A 23,386-nucleotide genomic window follows, 5' to 3' on the forward strand; every position below is an offset into this window, starting at 1 on the left:
TTGAGCTAGGTTTTCACACGAGATGCTGCTGGATCGCTACACACGCACACGGCTTTCAGACAAAAGGAAGACGGGAACTGCAGTTACATGAATGTGGATTTCAAATTTAAAAGACAACTGTTGTAAGAGGGTGGATTAAAAAAAAAAAAGTTCAGAGACTGCTAGTGTCGCGTGCAGATGGCGCGCACTGCCGTGACGTGCACGTAGAACAGAGAAGCTACAACCTTCATGAGTAAGTACTCCGAGCTTTGTCATTTGATCAAAATTAGTGCCACGAGTTTCACATTCTTTTGTGAGCAGTGGTTCAGATGCGTCAGTGATTCTTTATGCACCAGAGACCTGAGCAGAGAGCACACATCAAAGCGTGTAACAAACTATCAGGGAACAGAAAGACGCAGCAGAGAGCCAAAATCCAGCGAGTAGGGGTGGTGGGGAGCGACTACTGTGTCGTCGTGGACGAGAGACTTGTGTGTTTTCAAAGCACTGAGCAGGTGCTTTGTCATTTTTGAAGAACCCGAGTGCCATCACGCCACAATTAGACGCTTCAGATTGTCTCAGCCTGTTGCTTCGGTAGGCTTCCTGAAGCGTTTCAAGGGTCTTTGTTGTCAATTTCCAGAGTTTGACAAAAAATGTGATGTGCGCTGTCTGTTCAAGTTTCAGACGCATAAAGACAAGGAAACCCACCGAGGTCCCTGCTCACTCACTAATGAAGGTCGTAGCTTGTCTGTTACAGCTGCGCACCAATCGCGTGCGACGGGAGCAGTTTCTGAACTTTTTGATCCACCCTCATATTTTAGTACTCATCATCTGTAGCCACATTTGAAGGGTGTTCAAATGTTCTGCCCTGTGCTCCTTGACAACAGTCAGGACAGAGAAGACTGCACATGAAAACAAACTGGCAGAGCATAATCAGCAATGACCTATCTAAAAATGAAGGAATATTTATTTTCTACAAATTAGACCAATTTTTTTTTTTTTTTCTGTTTCCAGATACCACTCAGCCACCATATCCAGAGAGCACTGTTTCGTCTCTTTTCTTTTTGTGGTTGTGCCAGCTGAGTCTTCCACCTACCTTCCCTCCCACACGTACACAAACGTTTGCCATAGTTTCCCACCTCTTTCAAACAAAAATGTAAAATCGCTCTCAAACTAGCTGTAGAATATACTCTAATAATCCAAAGACATGGAGCCTGAACAGGAGTCCCGTGGTGAAGTTGTGTGCGTCTTTACTCATTAAGGAATGCAAACCGAAAGACAAATCCACATAGCGGTAAAGACACACACAAACACAAATGCCATTATTTATAGAGGGGCAGCATCAAAAATACACACAGGCAGCGACGCGGACATCTTGTCGTATCTTGTGGCCGGTGGAGCGATAAATGTTGCAGTATTTCAGTGTGACAGAAAACACTGTGTTTATGTGCTTATCATTTGTGCAGCCTTCACAAAATGGCCCTCTCCCCATAATGATATATGGCTTCTTAATTAGAGATATGCCTCCGCTGAAAAAAAACAAAGTAGCACTCAAATACAAGGACGTACATTACAGTACAACCCCTCTTCTAAAACAATAAATGCGTTGCTTTCCCAGGTGTTGATGTATGAAGCTGAACCAGGAGAAATCCATCATATGTCTCTCACCATACCTCAACTCTTACTCACGGATATAATAATTAGTTGTGATGCCTTTAAATGTACATTTGCGTGTGTCCGACTTTCTGGCTGTTATTATTGGAGAGAGTGTGTGTTTAAAATACATATTCTGCTTCGTCCTAAAGCTGTCCCGGAGTTATGTGCACATATATTGTGATATACGCCCCTATTACGCTGTTCTCCATAACTTCACCTGGGTAACACGTCGCAGAGTTATTAATGAAATGAGATGAAATGAGGTGAACAGGGAATAGAAAATAAAAACCATCTCATTAATAACCAGTGTTTGTTTTCGTTCTGAAAATTAATCTTGTCGTGGTAATGGGCCAGGTACATTTTCACTATATCCTGTAATGACATGGGAAGCAAATTACTATTAGTATTATTAATATCTTATGTGTGTGTGTGCATATTGAAATAAAGTGAAGATGCGATGCCTTGGTAATGGGCCACTATCATTTGGAGGCGCGTGTTTGTCCCTTATGTAGCGACTGTCCCGCTTTCGCCTTGAAAATGCTGGGAAGTCTCCTGTGCAATCCAAACGTTTATTGGAAAACACAGAACAAATGACAAGAGGACAAACACACACACACACACACACACACACACACACACACACACACACACACACACACACACACACACACACACACACACACACACACAGTGTGTACTTGTATTACTTATCGGGACATAGATCTGTTTTACAGCTACATTTTGGGAACCTGCATCCATTTTGTGGACAAAACCAAGTCTTTATAATGTAAATCATTGAATTTATGTCTGAATAAGAACCTTCGGGTATGGTTTGATTTGGCTTGGGGTGAGGTGAGTCAATATAATACCTCTGAAATGATGGAAACAACTTTTTCAATAGGCTAACGTCATCTCTCAGTGTAGCAGCCGTTAATTGATTCATGTCTGATGATTATGAATCAGTTACAGCAGATGTGGCCTGTTATGACACTAACATGTATCTACAACTGCTTTTAGATGGCGTTTATCATCAAAACAAAAACGGACAGAACATTTTAGTCACCCATCTTGACTTTAACCTGTCATTTTTCATTTAGCCAGTGAGAATTTGGAAATCTAACTGGCGGCAACAGCAGAAAGGTCTGTCTCCATTGCTTACTATCAATTTGCACAGTGACTAAGTGCAGTGGCCTTTACAAGAAGAAAACCGGTGGCATTTAGCATTCACCTCAAATATAACATGATCACTATGTTTCTCGGCATGTTCAGCCTAAACTAGTGCGACTACAAAGGTTTCTTGTTAACTATGCAAAATATCTCAGACGTTATCAAACGAGAGACAAACTAAACTGAACTACATTTGGAGAAAACCGACAACTTCAGGCATGTTAAGGTTTGTTATAAATGTTTAACCCTATTTCTTTGAGGTGTGAAACCTCAAAGAAATTATATTAAACTCTAATCAATCAAGTTGATGCTGTATTCCCTGTCACGGCGCTTGTTTTTTTGTTTTTTCTCTTGTTTTTTTATTTTTAGATGACAGACTAACAATTTATAACCACAATTTCTCACTGAAGGGTAGCTGCTGGCAATCTGAATGTTCACTGAACTGTATCATGGGAATAACATATGGTTCATCTGTTTTGAAGAGTGATTTTCACAAGCCACTGGAACAGCACTCATATCTGAGCTGAAGTAAAACTTTCAAAGATACTGAAAGTTACTTCTCACTGTTATCACTGACTTTTGTAACACTTGCCTTTATCGTTGCCTTGGCCTGTCAAAATGAATTATGAATTTATAGAAATAAATACAAACAGAGGCAGCCTTGCCCGTTTCACCAGAAAACAGTGAGACCTGCAATTACTCTAAAGAACCGTGAAGGTTGCAAACAAATATAAGCCTTATTGAATATATAACAGCAATTAGAGGCGCTAAAGAAAAGCATGTCAAGATGATGACATCAACAGCAGGTACAATCAGGACTTTGATGATGATAGTAAATGTGAGAAAATAAATCTAAAAACAAATGGGTTTAATGGTCATGTGGCAGTAGTTCTATTACCCCTTTTTTTTTTTTTTTTAAAGCTACTCTTAACATTTAAAAAAAACTTTCCCTCTTTGGTCGTTCACATTACTGTTACTCATTCTTGTCTGCCAACATGTTCAGTGAAGGGAAGTATAGTTGCTCCACTAACTTTAAGAATAGTTCACTGCACGAGTGGCTTTTTCAATTCACTGACTGCTCCATTATTTCTTCCACAGCAACCCTTCCTTGACCTTTATAGGTGAAGAAGTCATTGACCTGCCTCGTCTCTCGTTTGGTGTCCTCCTTCATCTGTCTCTGTTACTCAGTGTCCCTCTTTGTTGCTTGCTCTTTTAAAGCTGTTGCAGTCTTTTCACACCTTCTCTGCCTCACACACTGCATCATGTCTCTCCTTCAGTGACTTCTTCTGTTCCTTTTTTCTCACCGATTAAGATAATCATTCATCTGTCCTTCTTGCTCTCAGCAGTTCTTATATTCTCCCTGTTCCATTCATTAAAAGACTTTTTTTTTTTTTTTTTTTTTTTTTTTTTTTTAGGGATTTTTGGCTTTATTAGACAGTAACAATGAAGATAGACCGGAAATTTGGGAAAGAGGATCAGGGGATGTCATGTAGTCAAGGCCCTGCCAGCCAGGACTCAAACCAGGTACTCTGCTGCTAAGGGAATTTTTGATTTCGTGGTATGCGCCCAAAACATTTGGACATCTTTTTAGTTTTGGAAAAAAAAAAGTCAACAGGAAACAATCAGTGGAGCATATTTCAGAAGAGTGACAGCTGAAGACAACAAAACCAGCTTAATTTAGACGATGTTCAAACTGTCAGTCAGAATCACATTTTTTGCAAATCCAATCAAAATCCAATCTTCCTGATTGTCTGCCTGCATTATACATTGCAAGTGATCAGATCTGTGTGTCTGTGTGGCAATCCTCATTTTTGTTTTGATTTACAGTGGTTGCTATAGTAATGACACTGCGCCGGGAAGTAGAAGTAGTTGACATAACCAAGGGTAATGATATGAGTTTTTAAAAACATTATATGACAGCGTCAGGGACGGAGGAAATTTGCCTGCTCTGATTTATTTCATACACACAGCTGTCAACACCAGTATCACTTTCCAGCAAAGACCATGGACAAGACAGACCCGCTGTGATTGGTTCCCTCAGCCACCACACTCACACGTTTCCTGTACGTGTGACGTGCATATGAACTTTACGTGGCATCAAAAGTCAAAGATGTAAAGTAATAGAAGCAGTCAAATAGAACTGAACTGTGTAATTGTATTTCAAACCCCGAAGGAAGGTGGTCTGAAACAGACTTGTAAAAGCCAGGTCTCATGTGATGTTAAGCTGTTCACATCCTATTGGATTCCAATTGGATACGCACAGAAATCGGATTTTGACTGACAGTCGGAAGATATCCTTAGTCCTGCTCTCGCAACCACCAAAGGTTGCAAAGAGATTTCTCAATGTAGCATTTTACCGAGAGTTTAAGTAAAATACATTTCAGTGATGTATGAGGAGATTAATCGACAATCAGACAATGGTACAACTGTAATATTGGAACATGCATGATCCAACACTGTATAGTCCAGCACTTAATTTGAATGGTAATCCGGCCTATAGTTGTTGGTTAAAGTGTTGAACACTCATAGAGACAGACAGATGTGAAGCTCCTTTCTTGAAACCTCGTGCTTTGTGGGGTTTACAATATAAAATCAAACAAAAAGTCAAAAGTCAAATCACAACAAACTAATTACACAAACATCTCTCGTGATGGGGTGCAGACAACACAAGGAGAAGCAACAGTGTTTGTGCAATAGGCTGATGTCTTACTTCCAATCTCAACACCCCTCTTAAATTTGCCCCTGTGCCCTCCTCTCCTCTCCTCTCCTCCTTCTCTTCTTCTCTAGGTCTTTAACACTCATACTCACCCTCTCTCCTCCTTCTCTTTACTCATGCTGTATTTCAGCTGTTGCAGTTTCTCCTCCATCTCTTTGCTCTCATTGGTCAGAGTCACCGTCTCCATTTTCAATTCTTGCAGGTTCCTGTGGCAACGTAAACACACGCACACACATACATGCAATCAGTCAACAACAATCAATCATACGAATGACCTACTCCATCAGCTTGGACAGCCAGGCTTGCATCAATATGTTCAATTCCTCTTCTGTACTAGCAGATCCCCGTTGCTGTGAGTAATCAATATGTTAATCAATTAGTTACTGGATCAGGATCCCACCAAGCCAGGCATCAATTCGGTCGATTACCTGTTGACAAATGAGAACTACAGTAGATGGCTGGACTTCATTTTGCACTGGGCATAATTAAGAAAACATATAGATTGCACTGAAAACTGCAGAACCCAGCTCATAAGGGTTACCTTCTCTGAAAGTCCATTTTGTGAGAAAGCCATTATCTTGAAAAAATGTAAATGGCTCCAGATGAAAATAGTACGGCAGCCAAGTAACCCTAATGGGTTTCTACCAAATGCCTTAAATCACATCATTGATCTTATCTCATCTTACCTGGCATTGAGCTTGACAGATCTGGCCTTGTTGTTAGGAAGCACCACGAAGTCATTTAAATTCATGTCTCTTCTTTCTGGTGGCTCAGGAATTCCTCCCGTGTCTTTTGCTGTGCTTTTTACAAAGACTCTCTTCTGCAATAAAAAAAAAAATAAATTTAAAACACAGTAATGTCCCAAGACTGAATATCATGCAGGGCCCGGGCTAAATCACACACAACTATAAATGAATACTGCTGCAGTGAAATGAGCAAAAGAGCAGGGACGCATTTGCTCAAATGAATAAGAGGAAGTTAAAACCAGCAATTCTGGGTGTTTAAATAGTATCTGGCAGACTTACAGTATGTGGATGACAAGTGGTTTTTGGGGCAGTGAAAGACATTTAAGAAAACGAGCCAGTAAGACAAGATATTATAATAGGAAGACAGCCACACTTGCTCAGCTGGAGGTGAAGATGAGTGAGCCAGTCTAAGTTTTGTTTAAGGTGGGTCACCACAAAGACTTTCACTAAAGCTCAACTAAAAAGTAGCTGGCAAAAGTAAACTTTCGCCCTCTAAAATGTAAAAAGCGGAGAATATTTAGACTAAAATCAGATCCTCAATTAAAAGTCAACTTACATGATGGCAAACTAACAGACCTCTTTCAGAGAGGTTGTTTTTACTTGTCATAACAAGAAAAGCAAACGTGAAAGTAAATACATTAGATATCTAGGATAAATTAGCGCCCATTGAAACTACACTTGTGAACCTTTACGCGCCTTACGCCAGTCCTGAACTTACTTACTTTTTAACTTCAAAAAGACAAAAATGTGTGCAATTTGAGAGAGCAAACAACTGACGCTTCGAATGCTCATCGGTGCTCTGAGTGGAAATCTACAGTATTTTAAACACTTAGGAGTTAGAGAGCACAGGTTCCTACAAAAGGTCTGTTGAACCCCCTTGATCGAAAATGAAACTTCAAATTAGATTCTTACCCGGAAACAGAAATATGTTACAATTCGCATACTGTGCATTTTACATTTTATATTTTTTACTGTTATTTTACTGCTATTTTATTGCTTTTCTATTATTCTATTATTATCTTATTGCTTCTGTATGCTGCTGTAGTGAAAAAATGTCCCCTCTGGGATTAATAAAGTAACTACCTAACCTACAGTCAACAATGGGTTATGGGGAAATCCTGTCTCTTAATGCAACACAATCAATGGTAACAATGGTCTTTTTTCTTCTTTTTTTTTGCAAAGCATTTAACAGAGAGTTGAGTGTAGAGAGATGATTGACTAACTGAGGCTAAAATTACTGGAGACTCACCTAAAAGGTTTCAGAAACTATCATGCTGGTGACAGACACGTGATGAATTGCCATGTCATGTAGCATGCTGTTCCCAACAGGTATGTTGCATGCCGGCTCGCCAGAATAACTTAATGTGACACTTGGGTCATTGTTCGGGTTATTAATTCCACCTGACATTTTTTTTTTTTTTTTTTTTTTGCTCGTCAAATTGTCTGCTGAGTAAAAAGGAGTAAGAAGCTTGTAAACGTGAAGCTGATGGCGCACCGTAGCCTCACCCGACAACATGTTTACTTAAATTGAACTTACCAAAATGTCTCCGTGGTTCTCTTTGGTTTACCAGCTTTCCATGCCATAACCAGCTCTTCACTTTATGTAAATGATTCGCTGTCTTTCATCCAGTAGTTCTGGCTTTGGCCGGTGGCATGATTCACTCCGTCCTCGGAGGGTTTCTGTTGGGCGATTGTCGCTATGGCAACTAATGCTCTCTCTCTCGCGATAGCACGCAGCTGGTGAGTTTACTGGAAGCAGTTTTGTTCCACGTATTCATTTACATCTCCTTGGTTTCACCGTGTGTGTGCGTGTGTGTGTGTGTGTGTGTGTGTGTGTGTGTGTGTGTGTGTGTGTGTGTGTGTGTGTGTGTGTGTGTGTGTGTGTGCATGCGCGTGTGTGTGCGTGCGCGTGTTGTAAACTTTTCCCTGTCTGAATTTGTTGACTAATCTTCAGCCTTTTAAAAAGATTATCACGGTATGCTTTTGTTTGTTCTGGGAATAAGCACTGGATTCAGTTCCCCTACTGCCTCAGTAATCATGAGTAGTGGGAATTCCCCTTCAATTAAAATCCTCACTGCATCAAGATAAATTTATAGCACTGATTAGAGCTTTGAATCATCCTTGTGTTTTTTTGCCAGCAGACTTTGGAGTTGTCTTCAGTCATCCAAGATGATCATGTTTAGGTATTTCCTGTTGACAAGCATTAGAGATCAGGAGCAAACTAATTTCCCATTAACCCCAAGACAGGCCTATGTTTTGGAATGAATGTGATAAGACCCAAATGAGGAAAAGAGGGTGTATGTGTGTCCAGAAGTGTGTTGATGTTTGTTTGCCTGCAGGAAAACTATCATGTTATATATATATATATATATATATATATATATATATATATATATATATATGTACATAAGATGTATACGTATTACATAAAAGTATAAGCAAAGAGACTTTTAAAATGCTATAGAGAAGAAAAAAAACACACATAACATGACACCACAGTACAATCTTATCATTATCAAAGGTTTGTTTAATTATTAATTTTACACACAGTGAGGCTATTGCAGTGACATTAACAATTTAGAACAACATTAATTTGGCTTGGAATTTAACCACTTTGCTTTATGAATATTACATTTGTAGAATAAACATCTACATTTTACAAATAATAGCCTACTTTATGTATCATATTAAAAAATTAACATTGAATAATCTTTTTTTAATGATTTCTTGTATGTAGGCTTATAACATAGGCTACATTTGTAATAAGTATCCAAAGTATCCAAACATTAAATTACTTGTGCTGCAGTTCCCACAAGCTTCCCTTGCATTATTATTGTTAATTGTTATCGCAATCATATTTCGCTGTGATGCTCTTGCATTCATGCCTGTGTGTCGAACAGAGGAAGCGCAAACAGATCCAAAGGCTCTTTGTGTGAGTGTATCTGTCTGTTCCATAAGTGCAGCCAGCCAGTCATCCATCCAGCCTCATTTGTATTCCAGGACAAAAGAAACTTTCTGATGACTGCAGAAGCACTCTTCTACTGCCAGCCATGCCCTCACCTTTACACCTTTTCTTTTTTTTCCCCGATGTCTCTATCCTTTCTTGCTGTCCTCCCTCCAAAACTACAGGACAATTATGGCTCAGCAAGCACACCTCCTAAAGCCTTCTTTCTCCCTCTCCCTTCCTTTGTCTGTCTCCTTCTCTTCCTAGATTGTTGGCATATGACCTATTGCTCCTGCCATCAGGGAAGTGTGGGTGTATGACTTATTGAGCGGGTCTGTGTGTGTGAGTGTGGATGGTCATTTAGGGTTGTGACCCTCCAGCTGGTTTCTGTCTCTGCTGCTAAACAGTGACTCGCTCCCTCGCCCGTTCTCCCCATCTCTCCCTCTCCCTGCTCTGCCTGCATAGACAGCAGGGCGTGCAGTGGCATACCGATGAGCGGACGAGTGAGAAGCAGAGAGAGAAGAAGTGAGAGAAGAAGTGAGAGAAGGAGTGAGAGAAGGAGTGAGGGATATAGGAAGGAAGGGTGGAGGTATATAGGGAGGGGGCATTGCAAGAGGGCAGAGGGCACACAGAAAAGCAATGCAAGAGGAAGAACAAGAGAGCAACAGAATGCATCAAAGGAGGGCTACAACAGCAGAGCAGTTGCAGGAAAAGGACAAGCACTGCGCTGTGAAATGTCAGGGCTATTTAATTCATTAGGAGGCAATGATTATGGTGCTGTACTGAATGTCATCTGCTGGGTTAAACCCTCCTCAGCAGGGCAATGCTGGATATAGATTGACTGTTTGGCAATGGTGGAAACAGACTGGAGATAGACAGAGAAGAAAGAAAGAAAGAAAGAAAGAAAGAAAGAAAGAAAGAAAGAAAGAAAGAAAGAAAGAAAGAAAGAAAGAAAGAAAGAAAGAAAGAAAGAAAGAAAGAAAGAAAGAAAGTCTTCAGCCAGCCAGAACACAACATTTTTTGGTGACTCTTGGTATGCACAGAGGGGGCTGTAGGTAATCCAAGGAGTATATTGACGACATAATGGAGAAATTGTTAAATAACCTTGAAAAAGGTGGTGGGGAGCTTCCATCCATCCATCTTCTATACCTGCTTATTCCTATTCAGAGTCACAGGGAGGTTTGGAGACTTTCCCTGCATGTACAAATGGAAAGAAGGTCACCAGTCCATCATAGGATTAACATCAGGCACATTTACGGGAAAGTTTAATCTTCGAGTTCACCTGATCTGCATGTCTTTCAATTGTGGAACCAAAGCACGAGATGTTTTCATTCACAGGACCGTCCTCCTGTAACTGTCAGACAACAGTGCTAACCACTGCACCAGTTCACTAAGGGAAAACTGATGGTATTTAGCTGATGGATAGTATTTAGCCCAACGCAAACTGGATCCTGACCTAATTTTATATCACAAAATCAAACCAGAAAACTGAAAAGGATCTGGGATGCATTAACTGAACTCAAATGAAATCAGCTAAAACCTCCAGTATGGTGAAACAGCATGAGCTCAAAACATCATTATACCAAGCAAAACAAAGGGTAGAAAAGGTAAAGGAGGAAGAAAAAGCATGCGGAGTCTGATGAACAGAGGTCAGAAATAAAGAATTGGGTTTCATGCTTTTAGACAGCACATGGCCAATTATCTCATAAACAGTAAAGAACAAGATATATCAGTCACAGCTCACATGTTGCAACACAGCAGGAAATATGTGGTATCTAAAAAATATAGGAAATCCTGAGAAAAAGATGAACAGATGTGTGTTAACATGGTACCTGAATGGCTCCAAGGATAGATTAGAAAGCATAAACCATCAGATTAGTGTGACACTCTAACAGACTTATCAATCAACGGAATCACACACTAAAATGTACACCTATTTAAGCCATAATACATGCTAATATATATTAAAAGTCCAAATTAAAAAAGGTACCCATTTCTGAGATGGCAGCCTTCACCACAATACAACAGGCCTTTTTTCACAGCAGGTGTATTTAACAACCTTTGTAATTGTTAAATCGCATTTAGATGTGTCAGTGCCAGGGTCCAAGTGTGTCACATGCTCCCTTTTAAATGGAACAGAGGTTGTCAACAGCGCACACCTCTGCTTTTTCTGCTACAAATTGTGTTTATCGTGATAAAGGTGTGTGGAGGTCATCAAAATGTTGTACGAGTTGCTCACAGCATTCAAGAATTGGACAACATACTCTACAGCCCTCACTCTGGAGTGTTTTCACTGCAGCAACTTCTTGAAGACATACAGTAGGATGAGAGGACTGTTGACAGCAAGATTTGTTTGGGACAATGACTTGGGAAGGATATTAATTTTCATTGTTTAAAATGGACTTACTATCGTGCTACTCATGCATGTGAAACAACATGTCTTCTATACGTCCAGCAACTAATGCTATGAACATATTAAATGAGCTTTGATTTTATTGGTTAGAAGGGATGTCATGTGACACATGTTAAAGATAATGCCATTGGTTCGGAGGTTGTTTTTTTGTTTTTGTTTTTTAAAGCAAATTTCCATAACGTTAAATGTAAATGATGAAGTCCCATACAGGGAAAATATCGATATATCAAAACCTACATGGGTGTTTTCAGTTATTTTGGTTCATTACACTTTAGGTTGAAGCTGGGTGAAGCTATGCTGGAATCTGTCACCTTACCGATAAGGAATTATAAATGTGTAAGTAGTCCCACTTTTACAGGTGCAGGAGTAAAGTGAGAAATATATTACATCAATACAGGATATAACGCAACCACACAGCCCAGAGAGGAAGTCTACTCAGTCAAATTAAGTGAAAACATGAATAGGTAGGGGTTGGTCCCCTCCATGTTACTGATTGGGGTTTACAGTAATTGTGAGTTTCTAGCTAGTAAATCACTGATGTTGAGGTGAGGTAAGATGTGTCAAGCTGCTATCGCCTGAGATTCCTTGTCCTTTTTTTATAATTTATTTTTGATTTATAAAAAAAACATTTTTTAGTGAAGTATTACTGTAACTGTTATTTTTGGAAAGTGCACAACTATTAAAGGTCTCATATTTTACACTTTTCCAATGTTTTATTTTCAGTTCCAAAAAACTATTTCAACATAGTTTTGCATCTCCTCTCTTAAGCATCTCTCTGGAGCTCGACCAAGAACAGACTGTTTCATGTCTGTGTCTTTAGGATATCAATGACCCACTCTTCTGATTGGCTGACTCATTTCTGAGTGATACATGCCCAGGCCAACCACAGATTTTCTTAAGTCTTGCAGCTTACTGGCTCCACGACTGAATAATCGCGTTGCGTTGTGTGTTGTACAAAAGGTTGGACAGTGGGCCAAACTTAGGGCACACATATGATAGGAGCTTGAGTTTGTAATATGACAAACTTCCAAAAGTCAAAACTGCTTGTCCAAATGACTGTGTTGCTGAATAATAGGCTGTGTGCATTTATCTGTGGATTAGGTGTTTTAACACTTTCACAGTATTTTATGTCACAGTTTAACATCTGGCAAAAGATGTTTTCAAGGGCTGCAACTATAATTTATTTTCAGTGCTGTGTGGAATATCCAATAGCAGGTCCAAAATAACAAGATTCCCTCTCATTAAGGTTCTCATCCCTGAAAAACCTCTTTCAGGCCATGACTGTGAAGAGAGGTACTCAGTGGACATGCCAGTCTAAAAGATGTGAAATAGATGAGGAGGAGGCAGACGGGTAAGAGCAAAGAACAGGGTTCAATGCCATCACTATGGGCCACAGTGGGATGAGAAACATGGCCAGGAATATCGGTCCTGGACATCATGAAGAGAGTCCAGCATACCGGCTCTAATGATGTCTTCATCCTCCTATGATTTTCTGCTTAAGGTCCCACAGGGTGAGTGATTAGCTGGTGTGTTTACTGTATGTGTGTGTGTGTGTGTGTGTGTGTGTGTGTGTGTGTGTGTGTGTGTGTGTGTGTGTGTGTGTGTGTGTGTGTGTGTGTGTGTGTGTGTGTGTGTGTGTGTGTGTGTGTGTGTATTCGGTCTCACCGACAAAAGTAAAAATGAAACAAAAGAAACAAGCTGATCTCAATAAAACAGTGAGTAAAGGAAACAGAGGAGTACAGTGCAGCACGATGACTCAGAAATATATGGTAAAATATATGAGAATAATGTGATTTCTGTATTTAAAAATCTAAAATAGAATTGAATGACCATGGAGACAGTGATGAGACAAGTGTATGACTTGATATGTAGATATAGGAAATTAGAGAGGGAGAACTAAAGGGGAGTAAGACAGAGTAGGCGACAAAGAGTACTGCAGCATGAGGGAAAGAAAGAAGAGCTCAGCAGAGCAAGGTAAGATATAAGTGTCAGGAACTGATGGCCGGTCTGATGTCACTGAGAAAGAGACAGAGAGGTAATGAGTGCTGTGGTGGAGGGGAGAGAGGCCAGAGGGCTGGATGCAAAGGCCAAGTGAAAAATTGAGAGGGGAGGAAGAGATGGATGAATGTGAGAGATGAAGGTGCAGAAGGGTGAGGAAGGAGAGGAGCGCAGAGGAACACATGCGAGTGGCCCTTCATCATGTGGAGTAGCTTAAGATGATGGCTCTGTGTCACACTGCCAGACACTCACACTCACAGAGACAAAGTAGGCTGCATACGTAGAGATCACGCACATCAGTCAAAGCTAAGATCTGACAGTTAGTGGGGCTCAAGTCTCGCAGATGGCAAGTGGTCATTCTGATGATCACCCAAATGAAACAAGATGGTGAAAAACAAAAAGTGAGCAAGAAAGAAAGAAAGAAAGAAAGAAAGAAAGAAAGCGATGTAAAGTAGGTGACTTTTGAAAATGATCAAAAGCATTTGATAGACAACAGTCAGGCAAAAAGCAATGATTGGGATGGGAGGTTCTTAGAAAGACAAGGAAATATACAAATGGGGTAGTAGGGGGGTACAGGAAATCATAATCCTCCATTGGACAATGATAAATCGTTAATTTTCACTAGGCTAGAAGGTTTTGACAAGAACACTGACTGCCTTGTTAAAGCTGCGTCAAAACGGAATTGTGTGTCATTCTCTTTTTTTATTCAATTTTATTAAATCCAACTCCAGGAAAAAGTGAGTGTGACAGTAACAGCTGCAAAGAAATCTGGGCCAGACATGACGTTTAATAACCAGGGAACAAGCTGATAGTGTTTGATCACACCAGCCTATTGTTCTGCCATGGATTATAGAGACAAATGGTGGCATGAACAAGATTTACAATAGACAATTTCCCCCCCAATGTCAGTAAAACAATGTGCGTGGGAGCATAGGTAAAATAGAACTCCAATACCTTTCACTGCTGTTTTTTTTTTCTTCTGCTTGATCACTCTTGCACACCCTCTCCCTCTCAGTCACACAAACATAAGCATATTGTTGCAGATACACACACACACACACACACACACACACACACACACACACACACACACCTGCGCATAAGCACACACAAAATGCCAGTAGCGCATCAGTGGGCTGTGCCTCTACTGCCATCTCAAGGTTTTATGTGGAACATATCTTGTATTGATTGCACCACAGCTCAAAGAGCTATATGTCAGTTGCAGCTATATGTGTGATTTTCGACACTGGCCTATGAGTCGAGCTTAGCGTAGTTTAAGCAGTTTTTAGATTAATGTAAAGACTGGAGGCGGAAAGAAGCAGCTCACCCTGCTGTCTTCACAGTTTTAAAATACACCTTCCAGTGCCTCTAAACTCACCAGCTTACACGTTATAGGCATCCTTCGTGTTTAATCCATACGCAGACAGAAATGTAAACTTACTTAACCAGCGCAGTCACAATCATGTGTCTCCAAAAATAGGTCTCAGCACGTCACTTCGGTAAAACCTGCAAACTTGAGCGGGACATGTTTTAAAAATGAGCTTCAGAGGTACTATATCTGGTAAGCTATTTTAACTTTGGATACCCCGGCCAACTGTTTCCACCTGCCTCCTTTATCTCGGCTATGCTAAGCTAAACTAAGTTAAGTTAAACAACTCCTGGGTCCCTAAACACAAAGGCTGTGTCTCAATTCACGTATTTGGGTGCACAAGTGTGCTCACATTGACGAGTATGGCAAAATGCAGTGAACTATGAGTACCCAGTGTACCACCATACTACTGTTGGTCAGAAGCCATCAGTATGTTTATTCTGTGCGTGAAAAAGGGGCCACGAAAACAAATTCATATGTTGTCGGGTGATGCAACTAAATATTGAGATCTTCCTTTCCTGTAAGTGCACAACGGCCGTGTGCAATTAGAAACAACAGCATCCTGTCGAATTTAATGCAGTACACAAGTAAGTGCACTAACATGAAGTATAAGTGTCTTCACAGAAGTACAAGAACTGAGACACCGCCAGAAAACAGACAAACAGTAGCCCAACAATCCTCTTATATAAGTGTTTTTGCCTAAAATGTTGAACTATTTCTTTAAGCAGTACAGTCACTGTAATTGGGCAAAGACAAACAATGCATTACAGTCAATAAGTCATTTATTTCACGAGCTCCAAGGCCCCATTCATGGCTTCTTCCTTTTTCCACCTCTAACAACGTTAAACACAGAGGCCTTAAACAATGTTTTGTGGTAGCAAATGGTATTTAATTAGCTTTGTCGATCATTTATTCAACCCACGCAGTAAGCATTCCTGATTTTTAGTTAATCATCCCTGTATCAGGCTACACCACCTGCTAATGCTGATTATTTATGGATTAACGACCATCTAAACACACATCTTTCACCACAGATACAAGTGTGCAAAAACCCATCCTGGAACATTTAGACACATGAATCTTTCTGCTTTTTTTTAATTTTTTTTTTTATCTTTATTTATCATTTAGAATTATACTTATGAGCACACGCGCGCATACAGTACATGCATTCATACATAGACACAGCACTCGGGATGGACAGTTTCTGTCATCGCAGCACTTTCCCAAACAGACTCTGATTAAACAGCAGCTTAGAGCGCTTTAATTTCATGGAAGAACAGACAGCGAGAGAGGGAGCGATGGGGAGAGACACAGAAAGAAAGAAGGTGTGTGTGAGAGAGAGAGAGAGAGAGAGAGAGAGAGAGAGAGAGAGAGAGAGAGAGAGAGAGAGAGAGAGAGAGAGAGAGAGAGAGAGAGAGAGAGGGAGAGAGGGGGCAACAGATGTATGGGCAGGGAGAGAGAGAGGGGGAAAAGGGTGCAGGGTGGAGGACGGATAGGAACAGAGAGAATGAAACAAGCTGCAGCTAGTGAGTAGATTGAAATGATGGATGGAAGATGAAAGAGAACAAGTGGGACACATAGAGAGGGACATTACTTAAGTCAAGGAAGGCAGCAATGACAGACAGGATACAGGGGGGACAGAAAGAGAGGACATAGAGGCGTGGGGGACAGGAGGAAGGAGATAAGAGAGAGAGAGAGAGAAAGAAAGAGAGAAAGAAAGAAAGAAAGAAAGAAAGAAAGAAAGAAAGAAAGAAAGAAAGAAAGAAAGAAAGAAAGAAAGAAAGAAAGAAAGAAAGAAAGAAAGATATATATATATATATATATATATAGAGAGAGAGAGAGAGAGAGAGAGAGAGAGAGAGAGAGAGAGATCTGAGGGCCTGTCCAGAATTTAAAAAACCTTGAACAGGAGGTGAGAGGAGGTTGGTGAATATATACGCTGCAGGCAGGTGGAGGGCTTCAATATTTCAGTCACATAAAAAATTTAAATCCCAGCTAAAAATCTGTGAATACTGCGTATTTGTGATTTGTCTTATGTTTCGTCACACAACAGGCTCTCCTCTCTTATCTCTGTCGCTTAACACACACACACACAAAAACACACACACACACACACACAACACAACACAACACACACACACACACACAGAGAGAGAGAGAGCCTTGAAATGCTTTCGTGACACGCATATGCTTCCAGTTAACGGTTGAATGGAAAGGGGAGGAAGATTATTAGGGGATATCAGCTATGGGGACGTGACCACAGGGCCAAACTGTCACACTGCGTTCTGAGCCAACACACAAGTGAGCGGTTGAGTCTAGAGAGCCTATAGCAAATGACAGTAGTTAATCCACCAGCCTGCAGCAGTTTAAAGTGTGCATGTCCGTGTGAGTGTGAGTGTGTGTGTGTGTGTGTGTGTGTGTGTGTGTGTGTGTGTGTGTGTGTGTGTGTGTGTGTGTGTGTGTGTGTGTGTGTGTGTGTGTGTGTGTGTCGGGCTGAGCATTTCTTCAGTTTCTGATGTGTTACGGTATAGATTTCCACACTAAAATGGTTCAGTCAAAGGGTTTTAGCATTCAGAAAGGATAATATGGACTGCAAGTGCACATTCTCACACACAGAAAGACTACTTTAAACAACAGGGCTTCTTAATATATGTTAAAGTACTTACAAACCCATTTGCTTTGAAGAGTTCACTGTGGCCTTAAGGAGAACTGTGCAGTAGCTAGCTATGGCACCAGAATAGTAATAATATATGAATATTAATGCCACATTCTCCATTCTGAACTGTCTATAGACAGCACGGGACCATTATTCCTGGATGTTTGCATGTGGTGCGTGCAAAGAGTATGGATACTGGAGCTCCTGTAAGTACATACACACTTCTCCTTACCTTCGCTTTCTGAGACTTGACAGGATTAATATTACATAGATGTTTCAGTGATCTGAGCACGGACGTCAACATCAAACGCCTTAGCTACCAGGCTATGTAACTGGAGAGCTTTTGTAACTTTGAATCTTTTATATTTTTGATCATCTGCAACCACTGGGGCCAATTTAGCAATCACACCAAATGAAAAGATGTTTGAAAGAGTTTCTGTGTGTAAGTTAAGAAGCTCAACACACTATCCTGTAGAGAGACGGGATGATAAAAAAAAAAAAAAAAAAAAAAGGAAAATGCAGCAAAAATACCACATGACAAGTGGATATAAGACAACTGACAGATTGGTATGGAGGTTATCAGTTTAAAAACAGGGAATAATATATGACCAAACGTGGAGTGGCACACACAAATTAATATTTTCTTCATTAAACACACAGTGAAAGTGTGTCAGGTGTGTGAAGCATTTCTCTTCTCATCCTCTGCTGCCTAGTCATCTCACTGCCTCCTCATTTCCTCACTTCATTCCCCATCTTCCTTGCTGTTTATCTACATTTTCTCGTTTGCCCCTCTCTGTCTAACCTCTGCACTCTCACATATCCATTACCTCTACATTTCCTCCATCTCTATCCAACACTCACTTCTTGTCCTTTTCATCTACTGAATCTGTCCTCTCTGCTTTTCATCTTCTCCTCAGTTCTTCTCATCTTTTGCCCTCTTGTTTCCTCTCATCGGCTATTCCTTCACTTGTTTCTTTCCGTTTCTTTTTTTTTTTTTTTATTACTCTCAGTCCTTTTGCTCAGTCTATGCACATCCTCGCCTCACTTCCCTTCATCTTCCCCTCTCCCCTCCACTCCACTCTTCTACAGTTGGACAGACTGGGGTAGATAAAGTGGAAAAGAAACCTGTTTTGACTAGCGAGGGCATCAGTATTTACAACTAAAGTGTGTGTGTAGCTGCTGATCAGTAGCAGCTATAGCCCAGGGAAGCAGCACACAGTGTCAAAGTGAATTTATGGCCCGACACACTCTTAACATAAAGACGGTTTAAAACTGCTGCTTAGCATTCTGATAGCATGCATCTTCCTGCTCTGAGTCAAATGTTCTTGAACTGATCCCGTCCAGATACACACACACGCTTGGATACACACAGAAAACCACTGAATCCTGCTCACTTGGACTCCTTTGGAGATTTATTGTGCACTGATGGATGGTTTCCATCTTAATCTTGTATTTTGGGTCCCTGTTCTTTAAGCACAACCCTCCTCTAATTCACTCTACTAAACATGCTGAATAAATGGACATGCTGACCACACCACGACATATTCACGTTCTCCTCTCAGGGGGACAAAAGCACAGCACATAAAACTGATTTGAATAATGGTCATTCATTATGCTGTATTTCCTCCATATAACATGCCAGAGTGGATTGAACAGCCTGTAACATTGCAAAAATATACTCTCTTTCACCGTTCCCTTCAGTCTCCCTCTCATAAAAAATTTACTCTCCAGCCATTTCCATCTTTACAAGTTCAGCAGTAATGGTAATGCAATTAAAAACGCATTGAGGCAACATCCCCATTAAATGCAACGTTGTGAGAAGCACAAAAACAAGAGTAGATAGAAAGACAGGCGGAAATCAGAGATGTGACGCTGACAGATACACAAGATTGTTGAAAACAAGTTACAACCCCATTTCCAAAGAAGTTGGGATGCTGTGTAAAATGCAAATAAAACTGGAATGTGATGAGTTGCAAATCATGTAAACCCATATTTAATAGAAAATAGACCAAAGCCAACATATCAAATTTTGACATTTTATTGTTTTATAAAAAAGATATGCTAATTTTGAATTTGATTCCAGTAACACATTTTAAAGAAGTTGGGACAGGGGCAACAAAAGACTGGAAAAGTTGTGTCGCGCAAAAAAACCCAAAAAAAACAAAACAGCTGGCTAAACATCCCACAAATAAGTGGCAACAGGTCAGAGACATGATTGGGTATAAAAAAGAGCATTTCAGAGATGCAGCATTAAAAAAAAAAAAGAGTATGGGGCATTTCAGCTATAATTATTTGGACTTATTATTTAAGCCGTAATATTTGGAAAAGCTGATTTTGGAATACAAATAGGCACATACTGTACAATGTACGCAATGCTGCTTGAAACTTGTAAGTGAAGCTGGAAATACAAGGTACAGCCACGTTACAGTTTGTTGCTAAAAAGGAAATGCATACGTGACATAGAAATGTTAAAATGTCAGAATAATTTGTACTAAAGACTTCATAGATTACTTTTCTTCACTGTCTGCATCTTCTTTTTTTTCTCATCGCCGTTGAATTAACAAAATGAGCCGTGTTTACCCGATGTGTACTGCGACTGTATTGTATGTGAGTACAGAGTCTCAGTCAACTAAACACAATCAATAATGATTTGTTTTTATGTAATATCCTTGGGGTCTATATTTAAAGTTATTATACATGAATAGTATCAGCGTCATCGAAATCTAATTTGGTTTTCATTAATGACTACATGGATATTTTTTTGTTTTTTTTATCATTAACAGCCAGAGAGAGTTATGAAATATGAGTGGTGCAAAAATGATATTTTATAAAGGACATTTGTGACTCCTTGGTTTATATGTTGACAACATTGTACATTTTGGTTGGGAAAATAACTTTAGTTTGATCAGTCAGTTCTTGTGCCTGGTCTCTGCACTGCAAAACAACGTAACGTGTTGACAGCCAACGCTGCCCAAAGCTACCTAGAATAACTCAAACAAAGCAAACGTGGGAATAGAAATTATCAATGTGCGGTGCCCTACTTTAATTTGCTGTCATATTTATTTGTCAGAGGCTGCAGAAGTTATTTAAAGATGGTGTTTATTCGTGGATTTGTCCACCTGGCTCCCGCCGGCTTTATTTTTGGCTCCAGTTCTAATGTTAGTTTGGCTGCAGGTGCAGCTTCTAGAGCCCGTCTTACTGTGGCAGTGTTCTTTTTCTCATGTATCCGAGGTGTGTGTTAAAGCTGAATCCTCTGGACTTCAGGAGATCAGAAAAAGCGCAGGAGGATTTAGATGCACAGAAGTCTAGGGAGACGCTGAACGCACAGTACATTAGAGGCAATTTACACTCTGGTATAACAACTCTAAAATGTTCAAAACTTTTCACAACCAAACACAAATATGGAAACACTTTCAGCTGGATGTTGCATTATCACATCTGTCCAGTGGACGCCTTGTTGCAGTGCATCCGAACCATCTACATTATCTGAGTCACGGCCGCCGCTCTCAGTGCATTGGCTGGTTATCACACCGGGGAGAGCGAGGAAAGGAGCACGGAGTTGCAAGAGGAAACACTGAGGAGTGAAATATTGTATCTTACGTGTTAAATGTTCACACACAGTCCGGGTATTATGTTAACTCCCCCGAGGCATGCGTGGGAGGTATATGTTGTGTGTGTGTGTGTGTGTGTGTGTGTGTGTGTGTGTGTGTGTGTGTGTGTGTGTGTGTGTGTGTGTGTGTGTGTGTGTGTGTGTGTGTGTGTGTGTGTGTGTGTGTTCCAGTTATGAATCTGTATGACAATAAATCGTATTTGTGGTAGACGCTAAAATTAACCAGGCAATACCAAGATGAGAACTAAATTACATGACAAATGTAAATTTGATTTATGGCAATTATGCTGCAATCAGGCAGCCTGAGCTGCAATGTGCATGCAGACTCAGACTAATTCACCTGCCACCAAACTCATACATACAAATGAATCCATCTTAAAAAATAGTGTATATGAACAGAGATGTATGCACCATTGATACAGATGAGGAAATATTACAAGGTTGGGTGCTTCAGGCCAGTTAATGTGCAATACATGCCTGCACATACAGTAGATACATATAATATACCGTTCATCTGCGATCAGCATATCTTCAATTATAAGTTAAATTAGCAATAAGTGAACCTAATTCTCGTAGGGCAATATTTGAGGGAGGGTGTGTTGTGCAATTGCAATTTAATGGTTTCCCAGGAACTTGTGTATGATGTATAGTCATAAACATACAGTATGATCATGAAGATTTATGCACACACTGTAGGAGTGTGTATAAAGTGTGTGCGCATGTGCGATGCGATTTTCATAACTTGAATGTCACCTTAAAAACTGACCAAATGACAGAGTCTACCAAATTAAAGTAAACCAAAGCTGAAAGCAATGCAAATTATGTACACACACACACACACACACACACACACACACACACACACACACACACACACACACACACACACACACACACACACACACACACACACACACACACACACACACACACACACACACACACACACAAGATAAGAACACTGCACCAAGAAGCCCATATAGCAGTGCACTTTAATCACGGAGTTCATTTCATTTCCTCTCCTCTCCCCTTTATCACTGGCTTGGTTCTTATTCATCTTCATAAGAAAGCAGAGGAAGAGGAGCCAGCTCCTAATAGCTCACTGATTTACATGATGAGTGTTTAGCCCCATAGACGAACGCTTGGAAAAGGGGACCGGAGAACAAACAAGCACATACAGATGGCTTCAGACACTTTCTCTAACTAACACACACACACACACACACACACACACACACACACACACACACACACACACACACACACACACGGTTTGTTTTCTTATTCTTAGACAAGGAATCAGAAGCAGATACGTGCACGTGCGCACACACACACACACACACACACACACATAGAGAACAAACAAGGCAGGCCCTGCTATAAACAGATGAGTTAGCACTCGCACACTGCTTTGCTTGTTTAGCGTGTAACTCAATTTGAAATGCTAACACTGCCATGCGCTCAGGGGTATGCAGCGGCAGGCCAGCATCATCAGCTCACTTCCTAGTAATTTAACTCCACTCCTTCAACACGGAGCGGTCGTGCAGTGGCCTCATATTTTACACACAGTGAATAAAATTAATTGGGAGTTTTTGGGCGCACACTATTTGCACGCTGGACCTACTTTGAATTGGAGATGAAGAGGAGGAAAAAGAAGAAGAGGGGAGGTGGTTGTAATGTACCACAGCATGTTGAAGTGTCTCACTGTGTGTGTTGATTCTATTTCTTACCAACTAAGATGCGTGCATGTGTGAACATGTGCCACACAGCTTCCATGAATGATGATGACCTCCAGCTCTGTCATTAGTATCCAGCATCAGACATGTGTTGGGTTTGGAAGGAGGGGTGATGATGAAGACACTAATGTATATCTGCAGAGAAAAAGAAGCAGACTGTGGATAAACACAATTACATGCAGGGATATGTTTTATTGGCGGGCATGTATGTTTGAAGGGATTGAGGGTACAGTAACTTCTGCAAACGTATGTAAATCCCACATTAGAAAATGACTGTTACTAAGTACTGTCAATAACCACTTTGTACTAAACTGCTCAACCAATTTATATAAAAGAACTCTGCTGATCAGGCCACTTTTTTTTTTTCAAATAAACTGAGTGAAGGAGTTTTGCAGGACT

At 40.4% G+C, this 23,386-nt stretch overlaps 1 protein-coding gene across 1 annotated transcript in view; it reads right to left on the minus strand.

Annotated features, from left to right (window-relative positions):
• Positions 1 to 7,921, minus strand: part of zbbx (zinc finger, B-box domain containing) — a 57,760-nt gene extending 49,839 nt beyond the window's left edge. The window contains exons 1-3 of the mRNA XM_069687761.1: positions 7,799 to 7,921; positions 6,202 to 6,335; positions 5,608 to 5,721 (exon numbers count right to left, since the gene is read on the minus strand). Of these exons, the coding sequence (XP_069543862.1) occupies positions 5,608 to 5,721; positions 6,202 to 6,266 (179 nt within the window). The 5' untranslated portion in view covers positions 6,267 to 6,335; positions 7,799 to 7,921. The remainder of the gene's footprint in view (positions 1 to 5,607; positions 5,722 to 6,201; positions 6,336 to 7,798) is intronic.
• Between the last annotated feature and the right edge of the window lie 15,465 nt (positions 7,922 to 23,386).

The sequence above is a fragment of the Brachyistius frenatus genome, unplaced genomic scaffold (assembly GCF_029030835.1).
Source record: "Brachyistius frenatus isolate BFR_SWC_R1_liver_20210118 unplaced genomic scaffold, ASM2903083v1 Contig_1, whole genome shotgun sequence".
NCBI lineage: Eukaryota > Metazoa > Chordata > Actinopteri > Embiotocidae > Brachyistius > Brachyistius frenatus.